The sequence below is a fragment of the Sarcophilus harrisii genome, chromosome 1 (assembly GCF_902635505.1).
Source record: "Sarcophilus harrisii chromosome 1, mSarHar1.11, whole genome shotgun sequence".
Classification (NCBI taxonomy): Eukaryota; Metazoa; Chordata; class Mammalia; order Dasyuromorphia; family Dasyuridae; genus Sarcophilus; species Sarcophilus harrisii.
Genome location: NC_045426.1, coordinates 269145304 through 269169799, shown reverse-complemented (window position 1 = coordinate 269169799; position 24496 = coordinate 269145304). Strand labels below are relative to the sequence as shown.

General features: G+C 39.9%; 1 protein-coding gene across 1 annotated transcript in view; it reads left to right on the top strand.

Moving 5' to 3' along the window:
• The first annotated feature begins 21137 nt into the window (after window positions 1-21137).
• The window catches only part of BRI3 (brain protein I3), a 37864-nt gene continuing 34505 nt past the window's right edge, over window positions 21138-24496 (top strand). Inside the window, exons 1-2 of the mRNA XM_031941666.1 lie at window positions 21138-21355; window positions 23978-24077. Of these exons, the coding sequence (XP_031797526.1) occupies window positions 21160-21355; window positions 23978-24077 (296 nt within the window). The 5' untranslated portion in view covers window positions 21138-21159. The remainder of the gene's footprint in view (window positions 21356-23977; window positions 24078-24496) is intronic.

Sequence of the window (24496 nt, the reverse complement as noted above, 5' to 3'; positions counted from 1 at the left end):
GAGACAGAGACAGAGTCAAAGAGAGAGACCAAGAGAAAGACAGAGAGACAGAGAGAGACGGGGATGGGGAGGGGGCGGGGGGAGAGAAACAGAGACAGAGACAGAGAGAAGGAGAGAGAGAAGGAGAAAGAGAGGGAGGGAGAGACAGAGACAGAGACAGAGACAGAGAAAGGGAGAGAAGAGATGTGAATGATTGGATCTAAGTTGCTGTCATGTACAACTAGAAAGAACTACATTACCTGACCCAAAGCAAGGTAATTTAGGGAAAAACAAGATTGGGAGCAAGTATCTTGTGAAATTAGGGAAGGGATGCTCCAGGGTGAGAAAGGAGCTGAGTCATGGTGGTAAAGCCCAGAGTCAGAAACACTCCCACAAAGGGAATAAAGGAGTGCTTATAACTTTCCTACATATATGTTTGTTTCCTGTGACATTTTCTTACATTGTAGAAAGGAGTTTTTTGCTCTTAATATAAGCTGTTGTTGGGCCTTCGTTTTTTCAAGAAGATTCAGGAAATGACAGTGGTTCCTTCATCTCAGTATTGTCTCTGATAGTGATGCCAAGGGAAATGAGGGTGATCTTGACTTTCAGGTAAATTGGATTTCAGTGATCTAGAGGAGAGAATGAGACTGCCAACTTTGCAAAACATGAAATGTAGCGCTATTATGAAGGAGGGCTGCTAAGAAAAGAAGAAAAGAAAGGCATTGATTTTAAAGATGTGGTCTAAGAAACAGTAGCCTTTGATCACGAGTGTTGGGAGTGAAGAGTTACCAGCAATAATCCCCGAGGAGCAGGACTGTTTATGAACAAAATTATGAAGGGGAAGAAATTTGTCTTTGGAGATGCTGGGTTCCTGTTTCTATAGACTCTCAGCAATTAATGATTTCTCTTCCCATTCTTCAGTTGTCCAATGTTGTTAGTATTATTAGCTTCCTTCTTCCAACCCAACAGCCAGTCCAAACCTGTTCTCAATAAATGAGAATCTGTCCCATGGCTTCATGTGAATTGTTGTTATTTTTATATTGCCTTATATTTATAAAAATGCTTTTATCAAAATACTTTATGAAACAAGTAGTACACATATCAATAAACAGGTAGCTCAGGGACTAAGTAGTAGAGTCAGGCAATCCCTAAATTCAAATCTTCCCTCAGACACTGGCTGTGTGATTCTGGGCAAGTCATTTAACCTCTCAGTTTATCCCTTTGTCTGCAACATGGGATTAATGATAACATCTACCTCACAGAGTGGTTGTGAGGATTAAAGGAGACAACATAAACACATCATTTTGCAAGCCTTAATGTGATATATAAATATATTATTGTCATATCATCATCATCATTAATATTACACTATTACAAGAGAGCCTCTTAATGTTTTCCTCTGATGCCCTATTGTGGTGTGGAGATGACCTTTCCTTCTCAATGGATATGCCAGGGGAACTCCGATCTTGGTAGATTTTACCTAACTGCAAAGACTTTGCAATGGATAGATTTAATCCATCCTGTCATCCTCAATCTAACATGTTCAAAGAGTTGACCACCAGGGGATAAATATTTTTGGCCACAGCAACTTATGAAGATGTCTACAAAGGCACAAAGCATGTTTCTTCTTCACTGATGGAGAAAGTACTCATATAAATAAAATCCAAAAACTCTGAATTATTGAAATAAATTTAATGTAAGGAAGCTGATTGAAGTCAAAGTACCAACTGTCCTAAGGGCATTTGTATTTCAAAATCTTAACTCAGTTGTCAATTTAAAAGGTTTTAGTCCCTGAAAAGTAGTAGTTCTTAAGCCTTTTTTTTTTTTTTTTTTTTTTTTTTAATAAATGTCATCGGCTCCTTTGTCAGTTTGTGGAAGCCCGTGGATTTTTCAGAATAATATATTTAAATGTATCAGATGAAGTAGGCATCTTCAGATAAGATGTGAAAAATATTTTTTTAAGAGACTAGAAAAATATATTTTTTATTATAGAGACTATAATTTTATATTATTGAGAATATATATTATATATTATTTTTATTATATTATATATTATATTTCTATATATCTATATATATTATAGAGAATATATATAAATATATATTTATATAATATAATATATATTATATTATATAGACTATAAATTTATATTATAGAGACTATATTATTATAGAGACTATAAAAATATATTTTAAGAGACTAACTGTACTTGAAATCATATTATGTGGTTATATTATGAATAAAAGTTAGTTCTGTTTGGGGATCCTTTTATTTGGAGTACTCTGGGTTTTTTAAATAATATTCTGCTTTAAAAAAAACAAAGAATATTCTGCCCTTTTAAATCTTATCCTTCCATCACCAAACTATAGAGGGGAAGAAATGCCATTGGTTGGTGCCCTCTTCTTTTGTTCCTTTAGTATCCCATGTCCCCATACTCTCTTTTGTCCTTTCTATCCTCTGGGAATGTCTTTGAGCTCTCTTTCCCTCTCATCCTTTGTGGAATGGAACAGGCCCATGTTTAACTCTATATTTACTTTAATTTCTATCTACTTTTCCTAGTCTCTTGGAGATTAAAGACATTAATAATAGTCCTTTATTATATTGACCCAAAATATTTCCTACTCTGTTTCATTATCATTTGTGTAGGCATACATGAAATAAAATAGGAAAAACACTGTTTCATTAGCCCCAACCATTCCCTTCCCCCAACAATCCTGAAATTTATAAATTAATAATTATGGCATATGGCTGACAAAAGTTCTAATATAGGCTGTGTTCCAACATCAGGATTATAGTACAAATCCCAAAAGCTTCCTTAGAATAGTCTATTTTTCAGATAAGCTAATTTCCAGGAATTACTCATTCAACAAATATTTATTGAACATTCACTGTGAGCAAGATACTGTGTCAGGTGCTAGCTTCAGGAGATAGAAAGAAGTCCAACATAATCTCTAACCTCCAGGACCTTATCATCTAGTTGGGAGATAAGACAAGTACACAGTGACCAGGAACAAGGATAGTAAATAAGTGTCACATGAGTGGTACAAAAAATCAGTAAAATAGAGTTCAGAGAAAGTAGTTTTTTCCAAGAAATATTTCTTTGAGCGGGGGAAGAAAGAAGGAAAAGGAAGTGCACATACACATATACACACACACTTATCTCTCATGTGATACTCAAAAAAGAAGGAATAAATGTGTGAATAATACATTAAACATTAACCTAAAATGAAATTATATTTACATATACATATATATATATAGTCTTATTTGATACTCACAATAACCCCACAAGATAGATGACTTGTCCAGGGTCACAAAGCTGGTAAGATCCTGGCTACTAACTATTTTTGTACATGGTAACGACAGGATTAGATATACACATAAGAAATATTGTTACTGTAACAGTATGAAGGATAAATTTTATTTTTATATTTTTATCATGGCTTTTTGTTTTCCAAATATATGCAAAAATAGTTTTCAACATTCACCCTTGCAAAACCTTGAATTCCAAATTTTTCTCTCTCCTTCTCTCTCCTTCCCCCTCCCCTAAACAGCAAACAATCCGATATAGGTTAAACATGTGTAATTCTTCTAAACGTATTTCCACATTTATCATGCTGTACAAGAAAAATCAAATCAAAAGAAAAAAAAAAACACGAGAAGGAAAAAAATAGCAACAAACAAACATCACAAGACTACTTAAAAAATGGTGAAAACATGCTTGATTCACATTCAGTAGTTCTCTCTGGAGGAGGATAGCTCTTTTCATCACAAGTTTATTGGAAATGCCTTGAATCACCTCATTGCTGAAAACAGCCAAGTCTATCACAGTTGATCATCACATAATCTTGTTGTGTACAACGCTCTCACTTCACTCAGCATCAGTTCATGTAAGTCTTTCCAGGCTTTTCTGAAATCATCCTGCTCATCATTTCTTATAGAAAAATAATGTTTCATTACATTCATATACTGTAATTCATTCAGCCATTCCCCAGTTGATGGGCATCCAATTCAGTTTCCAGTTATTGCCACTACAAAAAGAGCTGCTACAAACATTTTTGCCCATGTGGGTCTTTTCTCCTCTTTTATGATCTTTTTGGGATATAGACCCAGGAGAGAAACTGCTAGTATGCACAGTTTGATAGCCCTTTGGATATAGTTCCAAATTGCTCTCCAGAATGGTTGGATCAATTCACAACTCCACCAACAATATATTAGTGTCCCAGTTTTCCCACATCCCCTCCAACATTTATCATTATCTTTTTTTGTCATCTTATGCAATCTGAAAGATGTGAAATGGTATCACAGAGTTATCTTAGTTTACATTTCTCTTATCAAGAGTCCTTTAGAGCATTTCTTTCATATGACTAGAAAAGTCTTTAAATTATTTGCCTAAAAATTGTTGGTTCATATCTTTTGACCATTTTGGTGAATGGCTTGTATTCTTAAGAATTTAAGTCAATTCTCTATATATTTTAGAAATGAAACCTCTAACAGAAACACTGGATATAAATTTTCCCTCCAGCTTTCTGCTTCCCTTCTAAATCTAGGCTGCATTGGGTTTTGCTTATATAAAAACTTTTAAATTTAATATAATCAAAATTATTCATTTTACATTTCATAATGTTCTCTAGTTCTTCTTTGGCCATAAACTCCTCCCTGAAGGATAAATTTTATTTATTTATTTATTTATTTTTATTTAATAGCCTTTTATTTACAGGTTATATGCATGGGTAACTTTATAGCATTAACAATTGCCAAACCTCTTGTTCCAATTTTTCACCTCTTACCCCCCCACCTCCTCCCCTATTTGGCAGGATGACCAGTAGATGTTAAATACATTAAAATATAAATTAGATACACAATAAGTATACATGAGCAAAACGTTATTTTGCTGTACAAAAAGAATCAGACTTTGAAATATTGTACAATTAGCTTGTGAAGGAAATCAAAAATGCAGGTGGGCATGAAGGATAAATTTTAGAGGAGCAAAGAGTACAATTTGTTAGCAATATATTGCAATAATATGGGGGAAGAGGAAGAGGCAATAAAAGTATATAGATAGGATGGATGGTGTCAATGGGAATTGAGAGGAGGGCAAGAATTCAGAAAACATTGCAGAGGTTAAATTAGCAATTTGGGATACTGGCAGGACATCTACATGGTAATGTTCTATAGGCAGCTGGATATTAGGATCTGGAGGTTACAAGGGAAGTCTGGAGAGAAGTCATCTTCACAGACTTCATGTTTGAAGCCATAGGAATGAATAAGCCTCCAAAGACAGAGAATGAGGAAAAAGAAGTGGGAAAAGAAAATATCTTTGATGATTAGTACTCACTTTCTCAAAGGTGGGTTAAAAAAAAAAAAAAAAGCCAGTGAAAGAAGAAACACATAAGATGTTGAGTTGCTAAAGATTAGACTAAACTAACTAAACTAAGTTTTTACTTGGAAAAACTGAGAGAAATCTTTAGATGTATTGCAACCTAGAATGAACGTATTATTTGGCTGACTATATATATTCTCTGTAGTGAATCTGAAGCTTCTAAGAAGGAGAACGATATAATAGAAAGAACTTTGGATTTATCATCAGAAAATATGGATCCAAATTCTGGGTGATATTGTGTAAATGGTTTCATCTTTCCTCCCTCAACTATAAAAGATAATGGGTTTAGTTTAGATGATATTTTGACTAGTTACCAAGTTATGAAATATAAACTTTAAGGCTAAGGTTTAACAAATTCTTTCTCTCCTCCCCACCCTTTTTAAGAGGCAGATGGGGGTTAAGACTTGCCCAGGTAGTATTAAGTATCTGAGAGCAGATCTGAACTCAGGATCTCTTCATTCCAGGACTGGGTCTCTCTCCACTGTGCTATCTATCTGTCCCTGACAAGTTCTCTAAAATATTTTTTCTTCTACCATGACGATTTCATTTTTTTAATGTAAAAAAAAATTTGACTTTATAGTTTCAAAAATAGGGGATTTGAAAAGTTGTTATTTTTAGGGAGAGTATTTAGTTAACCTCCTGGGGGTAAGGAAAACAGAACATTTGTCTGAATTTTAGAATACACTTGAAAAGACAATGTTCTGAACTAGTGTGTGAGAAATGTTATGGTATACTATCTTCTCCCCGCCCCCCAAAAAAATCTGCTGGAGAGAGTATAACTAAGTAAGAATGAGTCAGATGGAGCTGAGAGGGAGTTACCCAAGAAGAAGCAGGAAGATAGAAGAAGGGGAGGGAAATTAATTGATGGGCTTTCATGCCTAGCCTGACTGATCTCTAAGGGTCATTTCCTAGGGAACAAGAAAGTGTTGATAAGTCAGTTACACTCAACAGCTGATTGTTATTGTTTAATTGTGTCTGACTCTTCCTGACTCCATTTGGAGTTTTCTTGGCAAAAATATTACAGTGATTTATTTCCTTCTCTATCTCATTTTACAGATGAAGAAACTGAGGCAAAACTAACTGATTTAGTGGGTGTCTGAGACTGCATTTGAATTCAGGTTTTCCTGGCACCAGGTCCGGTGCTCTATCAGCTCTGCCATCTGGCTGTCCAAGCTGATGGTGATAGAAGGAGGAAGAAAAGAAGAGAAAAAAAAATAAAAGAAAAAAGGATGTCAGATAGAACGGGATGTAGAGGGAGTAATTGTGATGGTGTGGTTTGCTTGTGTTGGTGAGCATATATATCCTGGTAGAGTCTCGGTCCTATTCCTCCTGGATAATAGTCATTATCCATGTCCTTCTGTATATGAGCCAGGGCTTGAATTGAGCAGGTGATTGATATATATGTCAAAGGTCCCCCAAGTTATTTTCAGAATAGGGACTTTTAGCTTTCTCTGTTTTACACCTAGTTTCCAAGGATCTTCAGGTTGACAGAAAAGACTTTTCAGGTTCAGTTGGATTATGAGGCAATATTGTGTGCACTGCTGGCCCCTCCTCCAGCCTTTCCTTAGTCTCTTATCTGCCATGGGCTTCTCATTAGTCCTCTAATTTATTGCTTTCCTTTCTGACCTTCATATATGTCACAGCCTGCCTTCTGCTGGATCTTAAGGGAGCTTTTCGCCCAGTAACATTATTTTGCTCCTTTCCACAGTGGGTAAGAGTCATCACATCTGAAGTTATAAATGTCCACAGTGCAAGGTAGGCTAGGAAAGAGAGGTAGGGGAGGAGAGAAAGGGATTGAGGGACAAAAAAAGGGTTTTAAGAAACTTGACATGGGAGAAGGAAATTAGGGAAGGAGAAAAAAAAGAGATGATGACCATTCTGTCAAGATAGAGCAGTACAGAAAAGAGTAAATTTGGAAGTTTCTGGGGGTCCTAATTATTCTCTAGTCCTTTCAATCCCTTGCTCTCCTGCTTCCTTCTTTTTTTGGGTTATTTTCTCTGAAGGCTCTTCCCACAGTTCTACTCTAACCCTAATTCCAAGCTTTCTAAATTTTTTGTTTATAAAATAAAAGTATGATGAGACCATGTTGTTGTCCATATTTTGATGTTGGGGTCAAAGTACAGTGTGCTCCATTGTGGTTGATCAGTTCAATAGGAGCATCTAAAAAGTGGGGTATCAATAGTCAGTTTGAATATTTGGTTTGGAGATATTTTGAGATTTGCATATTCCTAATTCTGCTTTGCCCTTAGAACACAGAGCCTTCTTTGATGAGAGTGCACTACGCTTGATAGTAATGTGCCATCTTCTGCCATGTCTCACAATCAGTACCAAAGTTCTTTAGTGAGATCTTGAGTGTCTTTGTACTGCTTTTGATCTTGTGTAAGCGCTTGCCTTCCCCCAATTTCCCTAAAAGTCTTGTAGGTAAATGTATGTTTGTCATTCTGGCTATGTGACCAGCCCATTGGAGTTATACTCTCTGCAGGAGAGTCAGAATGCTTGGCAGTTCGGCTCAGGAAAGGACCTCAGTGTCTGCTACCTTATCTTGCTAGGTAATCTTCAGACTCTCCCTCAGACAATTCAAATAAAAACAGTAAAGTTTTCTGACGTCGAACTGGCAGACTGTCTGGATTTCACAAATATACAATGACAAAGTCAGGCACAGAGATTCAGTAGAGCTTTAGCTTGGTAGGCAGCCTAATACCTCTTTTCTCCCACACTTTCTTTTGGCTGAGCTAGCTCTGTCAATGAGTATGTCAACCTCATTATCTATGAGCATATCCTTAGAAAGTAAAATGTCAAAATAAGTGAACTTATTCACAGTATTTAAAATTTTTCCATTTACTGTAACCAAGGTTTACTATATAACATTTTGGTTAATGGAAATTTTGGTTAATACTAGTAAACATATGATGCAGTTTATAAATTATGCTCCTTTGATCTTTGGGAAAATTTGTATATGACTTCCAGGTTCCCCTTTGTTATCTTATTCCCAGCTATTGCCCGAACTCTCTATATTGACTAGAGGGGGAGAAGATATTAAAGGAGATCAGAACAAAATATACTTTTAAAAAATAATTATTTTTCCTTAAAGCTTTTTATTTTTAAAGCATATGCATGGATAATTTTTCAACATTAACCCTTACAAAACCTGCTGTTCCAATTTCCCCCTCTTCTCCTCACCCCTTCCCCAGTTCTTTTTGATGATTTCCTGTAAAATAGTATCTAGGCTCTTTTTTTTCACCATAATTTTCAGGAAGTCCAGTGATTCTCAGGTTATCTCTCCTCGATCTATTTTCCAGGTCTGTTATTTTTCCAAGTAAATATTTGATGTTTTTTTTCTAATTTTTCATTTTTTTGGTTTTGCTTGACTGATTCTTGATATCTCAATGAATCAATCATTTCTATTTGTTCAGTTCTGATTTTTAGTGAGTTGTTTTCTTCATTAGCTTTTCTTTACTTCTTTTTGTATATGTCCAATTGAGTTTTTAATTGAGTTGTTTTGCTCTATGGAATTTTTTTCCATTTCACTATTTTTTTTTTTTTTTTAGTGAGTTATTTTCTTTCCAATTCACAAATCCTACTTTCTTGGGAATTCTTTACCTTTTCCAATTCATAAATTCTGTTTCCCTGCACTTCTTGGGAGTTTTTTTTTTTTTTACCTTTTCCAATTCACATTTCAGGAAGTTGTTGCTCTCTTGCATAACTTTTCTTTCCTTTCCCCATTTTTCTTCTAATTCTCTTTTAAGGTTTTTAATAGTCTCTTCTAGGAGAACCTTTTGTGTTGGGGACCAATAGTTGTCTGGAGACTGTCTGCTATTAGTCTCCTTGGGGTTGAAAACCTGCTCTCTCTTTCTGTATAGAAGCTATCAATAGTCCTTTTGATTTTTTTACTCATTTCTTTAAAAGCCTGTAGGGTCTGCCTTCAGGGTCAGGAGGTTACCAGCTTCCTCTGCAGAACAGGGATAGGTGTATGGATGGGTAGCTGTCCTGCCAACCGGCTACAAAGAGCAGCGAGGTATGGGAGTGCTCTGGGAAAGAGTTCCCCACCGGAAATAACTCAGGCTCAAGTGCTCTGCAAAGAATCCTGCTGTGCAGCTTAACAACTGCCCTGGGGCTAGAAGCTGAGCAGTGAAAGTGTCACTATCCCAAGGCCAAAGAGCACTGTGGGGCTGTGGGTTTTAGGGCTGAGCAGTGAATAGTCCAGCAGGGACCAGAAGTGTCCCTGCCCAGGGAAGCAGGGTCGTGCTGTGAAAGTTCTATTGCCCCAGGCCGAGCCCTCCACTGTGCAGATTAGAGGCTGCCCCGAGCTGTGCCCTGCTGCCATGCAGATTTGAAACTGCCCCCGGAAAAGCTCCATACTGCAGGATGTGGCTGCAGGGATGTGTTATGGTTTGAGCTGAGTCACTTCTGGTTTTGGGTGGTATATATATACCACCAGATTTTGTTAGGTTCTAGCGTTTTTTAAGAGAGTACCTTCTATCTTTGGCTTTAATTTCTCTGCCGGTTTACTGCTTTATAATTAAGGCAGAGCAGTTAGCCTATGGGAGAGTCATCTTTAGCCGCAGAGGTCACCTCCACATCTGGTCTGCTCCAGAATAGTGTCTCCCTGCCTGCGCTGGTCTGTTCCTGGCCCCTCAGGACAAACTTTCCTGGCAATCTTCCAGATTATCTTCAACTGGTGAATTGTTGTGCTTCTAATCTTCTTGAATTTTAGCAGTCAAGCTATCTTTGAGGCTGAATTTAATAGTTGGTCATGAGGGCATGAGAGCTCCTTAGAAAGCCGTGTGTGCCGTCTCTGCCATCTTGGCTCCACCTACACAATATATACTTTTAATGCAAGTATGTCCTAACTGAGAGAAAACCTCTGTTTTCTCAGTGTGGATTGTCATGCCAAAATTATCACAAATGGTAGAGAATTAATCCATACTTTGTTACATCTCATTCTCAGAGACTGTGGTGAGTGTATCCTTGAATAAAAATTAGCACACCAGCTCTCCCTCCACTTTAGCCTTGGCAGGTAGTCTTTTTCAAGTTATCATCAGTGAGGTAGCTGACCTTGAGGCTGTTTTCTTTTTTATTCTATTTTATTATAGCTTTTTATTTACAAGATATTTGACCCTTGCAAAACCTTCTGTTCCAACTTTTGCCCTCCTTCCCCTCATCCCCTCCCTTTGATGGCAGGTAATCCCATACTTGTTAAATATGTTAAAGTATATGTTAAATACAATATATGTATACATATCCATACAATTATTTTGCTGCACAAGAAAAATTGGACTTAGAAATAAGGTAAAATTAACCTGAGAAGGAAATAAAAAATGCAAGTGGACAAAAACAGAGGGAGTGGAAATGCTATGTTGTGATTTTCACCTTGAGGCTGTTTTCATCCTTTTTGAAGGCATCTGACAACATTGAGGAAACTATCAATCTAAAAAGCATGAGAGCAAACTCAAGACCTGCTTCACTCCATTAGAAACTGGAAAAGGGTGAGATGAAAGCTTCTCCTGGCATTTCTCCTTGAGTTATCAAATAGCAAATACCATGTTGACTGTTCCTTTGCCCCTTCCAAAGCCACACTGACTCTCAGGTAGATGATCATCTTACAGGTGAAGGATCAACTAATTAAGGAAGACTTTGGCAAGAATCTTGCCAGCAATGACTAAGAGAGGCCCCCATTACCTTTCCTTTATAGAAATAGACAATGAAAGCATCCTTGATACCCTCCCCTTGCCATATAACCAGGAGATTTTAGTTAGTCTCTGTATGAATAATGGACCCTCTGTCTTATAGATATCATCTGGAATGGAGTCAGTGCCAAGCTCATAGATAAAGAGTTAGAAAGGACCTTTGAGATCATCTAATGCACTCTTTCTTTTTTTTTTTTAAACAGATAATAAAACTAAGGCCCAAAGTAACATGCCCAAAGTTGCTCAAGTAGGTCTCTGTGAAATAATTTGACCAAAAAGGCTTTAAGTTTTTGTTATTTCATACTGTTATATGAAATGCTTGAGAGAAATCCTAAATATTATTACAAATGAATACCTTAAAAAGAAAGGAAATAAGGACTGAATACACAAGTACACATTGTATTAGCTAACATAACTAAGAAGTAGTTTATTACACATCTCTCAGATTGGCTAAGATGACAGGAAAAGATAAATGACAAATGTTGGAGGGGATGTGGGAAAACTGGGACACTGATACATTGTTGGTGGAACTGTGAACAAATCCAACCATTTTGGAGAGCAGTTTGGAACTATGCCCAGTTATCAAACTAGGCATACCCTTTGACCCAGCAGTGTTTCTGCTGGGATTATATCCCAAAGCCTTAAAGGAAGGAAAGGTACCCACATGTGCACAAATGGTTGTAGCAGCCCTCTTTGTAGTGGCCAAAAACTGGAAACTGAGTGGATGCCCATCAATTGGAGAATGGCCGAGTAAACTGTGGTATATAAATGTTATGGAATTTTATTGTTCCATAAGAAACAACCAGCAAGATGATTTCAGAGAGGTTCAGAGACTTACATGAACTGATGCTGAGTGAAATCAGTAGAACTAGGAGATCATCATACATGGCAACAAGAAGACTATACAAGGATCAATTCTAATGGATATGGCTCTCCTCAACAAGAAGATGATTCAAATCAGTTACAATTGTTCACTGACAAAGAGAGCCATCTACACCCAGAGAGAAGACTATGGGAACTGAGTGTGGATCACAACATAACATTTTCACTCTTTCTATTGTTGTTTGCTTGCATCTTGTTTTCTTTCTCAGCTTTTTTCCCCTTTTTCATCAGATTTTTCTTGTGCAGATAATTGTATAAATATATATGCATATATTGGATTTGATATATATTTTAACATATTTAACATATATTGGACTACCTGCCATGCAGGGGAGGAGGTGGAGAAAGAGAGGTGGAGAAAATTTGCAACAGAAGGTTTTGTAAGGGTCAAGTGTTGAAAAATTACCTTTGCATATGTTTTATAAATAAAAAGTATTAATAAAATTAAAAAAAATTTTTAAAGTAGTTTATTAAACCAAAGGAAATGAAGGCTCTTTCCTTTTGGCATTTTATTTTGGTCTGGTGGCTCCTGAAAATTCCATAAGAACTTTGAAAGCTGACTTTGATGCTATTAATGGAAAACAAGATATACATCAGGTTTGATTTGTTTTTAGCCTGACCATCTTGGGACAGGTGGAGACTGATAAAAGGTTTAAAATCAGAGTATCTTCTGTAATTTAAAATAAATTTCAATGAAATTCTGCCTATGAGTAGGGTTTACAGAGGTATTAGAATGATGCATTAATGAGGACTTTAGTTCATGGTGTGAGAAATGCTGAAAAGTTGGATTTCCACAGTGTTACAAGTCTCAAGGTAGTTTGGGATAGTGGGTCCCACTGACCAAAAGGTTTTCAGAATGTGAGAGGGTAAGGAAGGTTAGGATTCACAGAACAATTAAGTGATCAATAGAAGCCTTGAGCCAACACGGAATTGGGGAGCTAGGAAGGGCACAGGTGAATTCAGCCAATCAGAAAGAGTCTTGTGGTTTTGAGAAAACCATAAACTTAAGATAATAGCCCATCCAGCCCAAATTAGTTGAGGTCAATGACAGGACTTGACCAAATCATTATTATACCTGCTTTATAGGCTAATTAAATATTAAATAACACACTCCGGAGGAGGAATTTTTTTTGCCATTTGTTTGGGGGACATGTTTTATACATATTGAGGGGAAACATGTAGTGGGCATATCAGAAAGATTGTAACCTTGATAAAACAGACCATGTTTGGGTCTTTGAAGGGAGGGGCTGCACCACTCCAAGTACAAAGGTTCTCCCACTTCTGTGCTCAAGACTCCCTTTTCCAGAAGAGAAGTGGGGCCTGCTTCTGGCCAGAAACATTAAGATGATTCCTTAAGATCCTTCTTTAATACATTTTCCTTGATATCTGATTTTCAGTGTCAAGAGTGTTATTTCTAACAATAGCCAAATCTGTGGACTTTTCTTCCCAAGTACAGAGATTCACTCTTTCAATTTCAATTCACTCTTTCAAAATAAAGCCTTAGATACATACTTGGATTACACTGATTTTATCAGGATCTTTTTCCTGTGACAGTTTAGGAGTATTTCAAACCCCCAAACAGAAGCATATTTAGAGATCACTTGAAGTTCCAATTCCATGACTCTTTGATTTTGGGACCAAATGGGAGATAAGGGAACTAGTGGAAAGAAGAAGGATGTGTCTTCCCTAAAAGAAAAGTTATTTTAAAGAGTTTTCTTTCCGTTTACATTCCCTGCTTTATAATCTCCTGAGTCTATAGAGAGCTCTATATTCTTGTTATGGTGGGGATGGGGAAGGGAGGTCTGAGATAACAAGACTGAAGTATTTAGAAATGAGGAGCATAGGTAAAATGTACTATTTCAATTCTATTCACAAATAACACAAAGCCCATTTATTTCCTTGGTTCAACATACTGAGTTGAGAGTAATTGGTCATCATTGGAATATCTCAACGTATTCCTTTTAGGATAGAGACAGTGCAGCTGCTTGAAAATGTATTTGTCCCGAAACTTAGTATTCAAAGATTTATTCTTCTAAGATTAGCTGTGTTTTGGAAAGTGTTGCCTAAGATCAATGCTTATTATGTTGAGGTATGGGCAAATGCTTTGTAGTTTATATAGACGAGTTTGTTGGGTTCACATATTGTATATCAACAGGATTTCATTTGGAATGCTCTGGACCAAAACAGAAAACTATAAAGCAAAACACAAGTCATGATTGATAAGCTTTATCATGTATCTATTTCACTTGGCATAAAGATGGATTTTTTTTTCTTTGTAAGCATATGACCAATTCACAAAATTTTTACATAAAATGCCTAATAAATACATTGTTATTGTTTGGTCATTTTTAGTTGTATCCAATACTTTGTGACCCTATTTGGGGTTTTCTTGGCAAAGATACTAGAGTGGTTTGCCATTTCTTTCTCTAGTTTATTTTATAGATGAGGAAACTGAAGCAAACAAGAATAAGTAACATTTTTCAGGGTCACATAACTTGAAAGTGTCTGAAACTAGATTTGAAAATGAGTCTTCCTGACTTCAGGCTTTGGCTAGAGTACCACAAAAATCAATAATATAAAACATGAACAATAATTAGATTAGCACTGATATGTGTAAAGCAGACTCTTAAGAACCCCTGTGTCCTTTAGTATTTTGCAAATATCTCCTTGTGTAATAATTGTAATTTAGTACGTTGGTAAAAAGCACTGATTTGGGAGTCAGAGGACCTGAGTTCAAATCCAATTTCTGTTATTACCTGTGGGGCCAATAATTTAACTTCTCTAGGTCTCTCCTCTATAAAAAAGAAGTTAGACCACACATGCCCCCAAATTCTAAATCTTGTGATCCTAGATTGCATTTCCTCTGCAGCTATTACAATCACATTCATGTGATGCTAACTTCTTGATTTGTGCCCAAGAAATTCACATGATGGGTCACCAGCAATTCACAGAAGTAGGCAAAAGAAGAAATGATCCCTTTTACTTTCCCCTGGCTGAACTTGAGAAGATTCAAAACCTGTTATTGTTATCTAGAACTTGAGAATAATGTCAAACCATTTTCCCCATAGTTTTCATAGTTTGAATGCAAATTGGCTGGATGTGACCAATGTCAAAATTCTCTATAATATCCTTATCAAGCTGCTGGGAATTATATATAAGTATTTCTTCCCCCCCCTCTCCTCCCCTTATTAAAGCTTTTTATTTTTCAAAACACATGCATGGACAATTTTTACAAGACTAAAATCTAAAATTTAAAATGGCAATGGGCCCATGATTGAAAATATCTGTGTGTTGCTGGAAAAATAGGAAAAAAGAAAAAAGATTCTCTAACTGTGGGGGTAGATAAGGTAGACCTTAGGCCCAAACTCCTTATTTTCTCAGTTAAGGGAATATGTACCTCAAGCAATTTCCTGATCAATGTGTTTCCCATTCAAAGGATGGGATTACATAGATTTAGATTTAGAATGGATCTTAAGAGTTCATCTAGTCTACTTTCCTTTAGAAAAATAAAGCTCAGAGAAATTCGGGAAATTGCCTTATGAGATTGGAAAGGGAGGGTGACTTCAAATGCCACATTCTTTCTATTATACTGTCGACCAACAATCGAGCATCAATCATTTATTATTTGCTTACCAATATGCTAGCCATTGTTCTAGATGCTGAGGATAGAAAGATCCAAATGAAAATTCCAAATGAAAAACAAAGTTCTCAAAACAGGGAAACCATATGTACATAAATAAATATATATGAAATAAATACAAATTAAATGTAGCAGTGATGGGGAGGACACCAAAATTTGGGGAAGATCAGAAATAGTGTCATGCAAGAGACACTCCAGCAGTTTTAAAGGAAACAAAGTATTCTTAGAGGGAGAAGAGAGGTGGGAGTGACTGCATGGCCAGGCAAAATGGGAGATGATGTTTTAAAAAATTTTTTTTTTCAATAGCATTTTATTTTTCCAAATATATGTCGAGACAATTTTCTTTTTTTTTAATTAAAAAATTTATTTCCCCAAATTTCATGTAGAAATAATATATATATATATATATATATATATATATTTTTGTTATACATGTACATTCATTTTTTTCTACATATTTCCTTATGAAAATCATGTTGGGAGAGAAAAGTCAGAACAAAAGGGAAAAACTATTTGAGGGAAAAAACCCTCAAGAAAAAAGAAAAAATAAGTGAACATAGCATATGTTAATTTACATTCAATCTCTTTAGTTCTCTCTTTGGATTTGGATGACATTTTCCATCTAAATTTTATTGGGATTGTCTTGGGTCACTGAACTGCTGAGAAGCAAGTCCATCATAGTTGATCTCTAAACAATCTTGCCATTGCTATGTATAATGTTTTCTTGGTTCTGCTTGTTTTGGTCAGCCTTAGTTCATGTAAATCTTTCCAGGTCTTTCTAAAATCAGCCTGTTCATCTTTTTTTATAGAACAATAATATTCTATTACTTTCACAAACCACAATTTATTCAATTATTCCCCAATTGATGAACATCTACTCATTTTCCAATTCCTTGCCACCATGAAAAGAGCTGCTATGAACATTTTGCACATGTGGGTCCTTTTCCTTCTTTTACAATTTCTTTGGGATACAAGCCCAAGTAGAGTCACTGCTGAATCAAAGGGCACACACAGTTTTATAACTCTTTGGGCATAGTTCCAAATTGCTCTCCAGAATGCTTGCATCTAAAGATAGTTTTAAACATTCATTTTTGTAACACAAAGTGTTTCAAATTTTTCTCCTTCCATTCCTTACCTCCCCCTTCCCCAAGACAGCAAGTAATCTGATTTAGGTTAAATATATGCAATTCTTTTTTTTTCTTTTTTAAATTAAAGCTTTTTATTTTTCAAAATATATGTATAGATAATTCTGCAACATTAGCCCTTGCAAAACCTTGTGTTCCAGTGTTTCCCCTCTTCTCCCACCCTCCTCCCCTATATGGCAAGTAGTCCAATATATATTTAAAAAAATTTTTTTTTATTATAGCTTTTCATTTACAAGATATATGCATGGGTAATTTTTCAGCAATGACAATTGCAAAACCTTTTGTTCCAATTTTTCCCCTCCTTCCTCCCACCCCCTCCCCCAGATGGCAGGTTGACCAATACATATTAAATATATTAAAGTATAAGTTAAATACAATATATGTATACATGTCCATACAGTTATTTTGTTGTACAAAAAGAATCAGTCCAACATATGTTAAACACGGTAGAAAAATAAGCAATTTTTAAAAATGTATTTCCATATTTGTCATGTTGTGCAAGATAAATCAGACCAAAAGGGGAAAAACCACAAGAAAGAAAAACAAGCAAATAAACAAGCAAAAAAAAAAAATCCATATTTAATCTCTATAATACTCTCTGGATATGTATCACATTTTCCAATTGAGAAATGAAATAGGAAGAAGACCAGTTTGATTGGGCTATACAGTATGGAAAGGGAAATAATGCATAATGAAGTTGAAAAGATATGTTGGAGTGAGGTGGTGGAGGGCTTACCAAAGAAGAGAAACATATTTGATTCTGTAGGCAATAGAGAACCACTGGAGTTTACTGATTAGAGGACTAACAAGGTCAAATTTGTACTTTAGGAAAATCATTGGCAAATCTCTGTAGGATATAATGAAGAGGAAAAGGTCTTGAGGAAGAGACATTGATTAGAAGATTATTGCAATGGTCCAGGAAAGGGGTGATACTTGAACAAGGGTGATGACTATATAGGGGATGATTTGAGGGAATGGATTTGAGAGGTATTATAGAGATAGGAAAGGTAAAATTTGACAACTGCTAAAATATGTAATATCAAAGAGTGAAAAGTCAGAGAGATGCTGAGGTCATGCACCTGGGTGTTTGGAGGGATGCTAATGCTTTTTTTATACGGAAGTCCTCAGGGTGCCAGGTTTTAGCTCTGGTAGTTCTGTAACTATAATAGTGCACATTTTTTTAAAAAAAGCATCAAAATCTGGAAGAAAGTTTAGTATAACAGACATTACACTGGTGCTGCATTCAGAGAAGCTGGGTTCAAGGCGCTCCTCTGACACTACTTATGTGATCTTGGGTAAATTATTTCATTTTCTTGGGCTTCACTTTTCTCATCTATAAAACAAGGGAGTTGGACTATGTGACCTTAGCAAAATTTGATGCACCAAAAGGGAAGGTGGCTTGCATAGGAGCTGAGATCTAGTGACAGAAGGAACATTACCCTTCATCTAGTCTAACTCCCTAATTATATGGAAGATTAAATTGGAGAGGTTAAATTGCAATTTCCCATTTGGGACTGGCAATGCTAGGTGACAGGCAATTACCCTGCAAAGGGACAAACCAGCTTTCGTGATCATGATGATGAATTATCTTCATAGTTTATATCTGTCTACTTCACATCAGCCTAAGATTCTTTGGGGGGCAGCTCCGGAAGTCAGGTTCCTCAGTCACTTTAATTATGTCTAACTCTTTGTGACCCCATCTGGGATTTTCTTGGCAAAGATACTTGAGTGATTTACCCTTTTCTTTTCTAGCTCATTTTACAGATGAGGAACTGAAGCAGAGTAATAATTGTCTGAGGTCAAATTTGAACTCAGTTCTTCCTGTACTCCAGTGTCACTGAAGCTACTGGTGTGCAAACCAATCAATAAGCTTTTATTAGGCACCTCACTATGCGCTTAATAAATGTGCTAGTTCCTGAGCAGATCAATAAAAAGAATAAAACCCCCCATTCTCAAGTAGCTTATGTTCTAACCGAAGAATCAACAAGGACATATATGAATTTATATAGAATAAATATAAAGAGGCAGGCTACAAAGTAGTTAAATGCTAAGTCCTTTGGGAGAGAGGACACTTTACATTTGGGAAGGATCAGGGAAGGCTTTCAGTAGAAGGTGGTGTTTGAGCTGCTTCTTGTGAGTAACATAGAACAGACCAGTTTGGAGTAAGTGTTCAGCTATGTTCCAGATAGGCTGGGGCCAGATTGTGAAAGTCTTTAAAAACTAAACAGAAGATAAACCCGGAGGACAGTATAAAGTAGGGGGAAATAGTTGGAAGGAAGGAAACACACTCAGTGTCTAGCGTCGGCAGGAGTTCCAGGACTGGCTGGATTGCAGTCTGGCCTCCCCATTCAGGGCCTCAGTGCAGGGGAAGCCTGGGGAAAAGTACTGCCCCTACCTCCAACCTGGGAACTAGAGACCTCCCCTCCCTCCTCTCAAGTTAATGTGCTTTTGGGCCAGGAAGAGCTGTGCTGAACTCCAACCTCGGAGGCCCTGGAGCTCACAGCAGGCCCAGATCTGAGCGGCCCCTTCTGCGAGGAGCTTCCCTCACCTACCCTTAATCCCGGGAGAGGGATGGTCACGTATCTATTTTTGCATGGGAGAGTGGACCCTTAGAAAAGGAGTCTGGCCCTGCCTATGGGATAGGAGATGTGGGCCATATGGGTGCATGGGGCTTGGATTAGGTGAACCTTTTTACACGTGGCCCCAGGCCCTTTGCGTGATTGTGCATGGAGTATGTGTGCGCCCCTGGGGAAATCACAAATTATGTGAGTCACAGATTTAGAGTTGGAAGAGAGCGCGTGGTTCCTCTCAGATAAGTCCCTTCATTTTTATACAGGGTGCAACTGAGGTAAAACCATTTGCCCAAGATTACACATTTAAAGACATCTAGGGGGACTTGAACAAAGATCCTCTGACAAGGGCTGGCCGTCTTAATGCGGGATTGGGGATCCTAGGAAAGCAAGACCGCGCGAGCCTAGGCTTGAGGTTTGGAGTTTGTAGGGTGTGGAGCATCCTCGTCACGTGTGTGTGTACTTGGGGACTCTGAGGGTGTGTAGTTTTGTGCACTGTGAGTTGTTGTGTGTGTAGGTCTCCTGGTCGCGGGGGGTGACTACCGGCACCCCGGGCATCTTCGCCAAGGGTCTAGAAATGATATTGTGGGGGGCGGAAAAGGAACCCCTCAGGGAGCCAGCCAGCACGGGGCTTGTTTGTATCCGTCCGTGAATGGGGGTGTGGCCGTATGGGGGGGGGGTGTGTGTGTGCGCGCGCGCGCCCCTGTTAAGGTGGGAACCTTCCAGGGGACAGGTTCCCCGCGGGGTGGGGGCTGATTGGGAGAAGTGTGAGGGAGGCAGCCGTGCTCCAGCCTTGGGGACGCCCTCACGGATTTGTGGGGAGAGCCCTCTGGGAGTGGGGAGGCACGTGGGCCGCGCGGGGACCGGAATGGGGGGGGGGGCAGCTTCTCCGCGGGGCTGGGGGTGCATGTGACTGCGGTGGCGGATGCCAGTCCCTGGGAGCAGCCGGGGGCGTGCCCCGGGGACATCACCTGCCTCGGGGGGCGTGCCCCGGGGACATCACCTGCCTCGGGCCGGGGGGGGGGGGGTGGGGGCTTGAATTGAATCAAGGGTCCCGCGGGAGAAGGTGAGTGAGAGGGTGTTCCCATGGCTTGGGGTCGGCTGCTTTCGGTCGGGAGCGGAGCGGAGGGAGAGAAGACCGACTCTTACTCCCCCCCCCAATCCCACCCTCACTCCCGTCACTGGCGGGGGCCGGGGGAGGGAGGAGCCAACAGGTGGAGGGGAAGAAGAGCAAGTGGCCGGCCGACGGCGCGGCTCCTTTAAGACTCTCCTCGTTTGCTCCCGCCCCCTTTTCCCCTTCCCCCAGCTTAGGCGGGCGAGTCGCCGCGGCGGGGAGCCGCGCCACGTGACCCCCAGTCTTGTGACCCGCCTGGGAAGCGGGAGCTGTAGAGCAGCCGGAGCGCTTGGGCTTGGGGGTGGGAGCGAGCACCTCTCGCGCGCTCCCGCTTTCTCTGCCCAGCCCCGCCCCGCCCGGAGAGGGAAAGCTCGCGCGCGCGCCACTCCTCCCTGCCCCGTCTCTGGAGTTGGGAGGGCTCCCCAGCCCCCGCGCGCCACGCCTGCCCCTGCGCGCGTGCCTGCCGGCCGCGCGGCTCGGCTTCTGGCACTGCCCCTTCGCCGCGGGGAGGGCGGCGGAAGAGCCGGAGCAGGGAATCCCCCTCGGGTCCGGGCTCGGGGGGCGGGCAGCGGCGTTCGGGCTTTCCCTTTGCTGCAGCCTCGGGCCGCCGCCGCGAAGTTGGGAGTTCCGAAGCCCGGAGGAGGACGAGGAGGAAGCGGCGGCAGCGGCGGCAGCGGCGGCAGCCCGGGACTCGCTGGCCGCTGCTCACTTCTTCCCCTCCCTCCCCCTTCATTCCGCGCCCCCTCCCTTTGCCCCACCATGGATAACAAGCCTCTGCTGCAAGAGCGACCACCTGCCTACAACCTGGAGGCCGGCCAGGGCGACTACGCTTACGGGCGGCACAACTACGGGGCCATCCCGGGCGCCCCTGCCCAGCCCGGGCTGCAGCCGGGCTTCCAGCCGGGCTACCAGCCCGCGTTCCAGCCCCCGCCGCCTTACTCTTACAACGCTGCAGGTGGGTCGCCCTCCCTGCCGAGCCGGGGATGCCGCCGCCGCCGCCGCCGCCGCGGGTTCTGGGTGCGGGGCAGCCGCGAAGTTTGCGAGCCTCTATCCCCTCCCCCCACTAAGCTAGAGTGGGTGGGGTCTCAGTTGGTGGGTGTCGGGCTGCGCGTCGGGGGGGGGGGGGGGGGGGGGGGCCCGGGAGAAGAAGAACGTGATGGTCGGGGGACGGACGCTTGCTGGTGCGCATGGGGGCGAAGGGAAAGTCGGAAACTTGTTCATTTTTTAGACTAACTTCAGCCCTTCTCTTCTTCCTCTCTTCGGGGATACTCGGGCTTCAAAGTTCCCTGTTTTGGTGCATCTGGAGTTGCTAGACCTTTCTGCCCCCGAGCTGCGTTTGTCCCTTCTATTTGCAAGAACCGCAGGCGGCCCGGGTGCCTGAGGCCAGAACTCCTTGTCTGGAAGCTTTCCCGGACGCCGGGGCTCTGGCTGCTTAGGGAAGAAACTTTGAAACCTTTTGGGGGTGGTAGAAGCAGATCCTTGGAATGATGCCCCCTGTTACTGAATAGTAGCTGCTTCTCAGTCTCCAATACGCTCCAGTCTCTCGCCCTTATGTCTAGTTTGCCGGCGAGACAATTTAAGCTGGTTAAGGATTGCAGACCTCATTCTGGGCTAAATAAGAATACTTCTGGATTGCTGACGTCACTTGCTTCAAATGGGAATTATTTATTAGCAAAAGGGTGAATAACACTGCTGGCTGGGAGAAGATCTGCTTCAGGTGCCGGCGAAGGAATTACTCCTAACAGTCCTAAAGCAATATTGAGAAACCAATGTGGGTGCTTGGGCCTAGGTGAGGTGTCTCACTTTGGAAGCACTTGGAGTAAGATTAGAGTTAACAAGTATTTCCTTACTGGGGCTTTTTGGCCTGTTTTCCTCCCCTCTTTGTCTCTGAGACTGGGAGTTAATATTCTCCGGAGCTCTTGGAAGAAAGAACTCCTCCTGGGCAGTGAACTCTCTAAGGGGCAGATCCAGATTGTCCCTGTTAGTTGTTCTCACCGTTACCAACTTACTCCCACTTCGCTCCTAAGAAAAGGAGGGAATCTCAAGATCAGCTCTTGGCAACTCATCTTCCTTTTCAACCCTGGAAGTCTATTTGGTGGAGAGGGGGATGAAATTGTTTGGAGTCGTTTTTATCTGCTTCTGGGGATTTTAGTTAGTATTTGTGTTGTTTCTGATCTGCCCTGGTTTATTGAGAACTGGCACTTGCCAAGTACAAGAATCCCTTATGTCTTTCATCTGGGTTGTTCCACTGACAGCAAATTTCGTCTTTATGTCTACATGGAGTTGATGGCCTCTATAAGTTGGTGTAGTTGGAAAAAAAATTCACCTGGTGGCCAACCTTGTAGTGACAAGGCTTTCCAAACTTAGCTGGGCTGTTCCTTCGAGGACAGCCTGTTAACCCAGCCTTAACAGCTTGAAAGGCCCTGCCAGACAGGGCTTGTGCTCTCCTGGCAGCCTTTGATAAGACAAGGTCACTCTCCGTGCCACCCTCAGAGTAGGGCTTTAGTAGAGGCTTTGCTTAATATGGTAACTATTTTAAAGGATTACAAAATGTGCAAACTTCATTTGAGTCCTGGGTTTGTAGTTTCAACATATTTACATCCTTGAATCCAGGGTTTGTGCATTTTGGTCCTCTCTCTCTGATGATGGGGAAATAAATACTTGTGCTTTTCTGGCACATATGTGCTCTATGAGACTAACTTTCTAATTTCCTTAATTTTGCTTGGAGATTTTAATTGTATATATGGTTTCCTTTTTAAGTCCTTTAAGGAGAGAGTTAGATTGTGAAATTATTAAGAGTTATCTCAGTCGTTGGCTTGAAAGAATGCACTTTTGGAGGTGGCTGTCTTCCTCCTTCTTCACCTTGTTTTTAGTACTCAGGTTACTGTTTAACTTGAAAAGTGAACCTGAAGTCAAACTGGTAAGCTTTACTGACACATCCTCTCACCATTTGAATGCAAATGTAAGATAAACTTTAGGCTACTGGTTAAAATTGTGATAAATGGTCTTTGAATCTAGCTAAAGTGAATTTTTTAAAGGTAATTCCTCTTGTACTGTTGTACTAAACCTGAATATGCCTTAAAAAGTAAGTTAACCAGTTCAGTGAAACCTGTTAAACTAGCTCAAATGTATGTGTTGGAGTGCATTTGAAATTTAGATAATACTTTTTTTGCTAATATGTGATAATTAGTGTAATGGTGTTTGTACCATCTACCCCAGAATTGTGAGGAAAGTGGCTTCATACATCTTAAATCAAGATTCACATCTAAGTTGTTACCATTGTGATTTAAATGTTTCACTTTGAAATTAAGTGTTCATTATTACAGACTTAAATAACTATCTTTAGACCTGGTGATAAATATTATACAAACCCAGGTGATTTCCCCCTATTGTCCTGTTTTTTGCTATTGAGATACTGTACAATATGCATATTGTGAGACATCTTTCTTTAGGAAACTGCCATTTTTGCTTTTTATTTACTTTCTCAACTAAGGGTCAGGGAACTTACAATTGAGTTTTATGAAATTTTTTTTCTTTCCTCTTTCCTTCTCTTGGATATGATGCTTGTTCCTGACAGGTCGGCCTGCATATGCACCTGGATCCTACAATATTCAACCACAAGGTGTGTTCCAGCCTTCCAGTGCCATAGTAGTTGTTGGAGGTTGTCCAGCCTGCAGGTATGGTAACTCTATCTACATTGAATTATTATTATTTTTTAAATTTTATATACATCTGGACCCTTTCTACTTTCCCAGTTTTCTTAGTTACTTCCTTTTGTGCACTTTGTGATGTGGTAACACTGGCTGCCTTCCTATTCTTTGAAAATGATGCTCCATTTCCAGACTGCAAAGTGTCCTCCATATTTGAAACGCATTTCTTGCTTACCTCCTTGCTCTTTGCTTCCTTTGGAACTCAGATCAAATCTCACCTTCTTGAGACATTTCTCAGTGTTGTTTTCCCACCTCTTCCTTAACCTCCCCACCCCATGTGTCTTTTCTCTGAGATTATCTACCATATGTTTCTTCTTCTGTCTTCCCCCCTCCTTCCCCCCGCTTCCTCCCCCCCTCAAGAATTGTCTTCTCCCTCCTCCAACTAT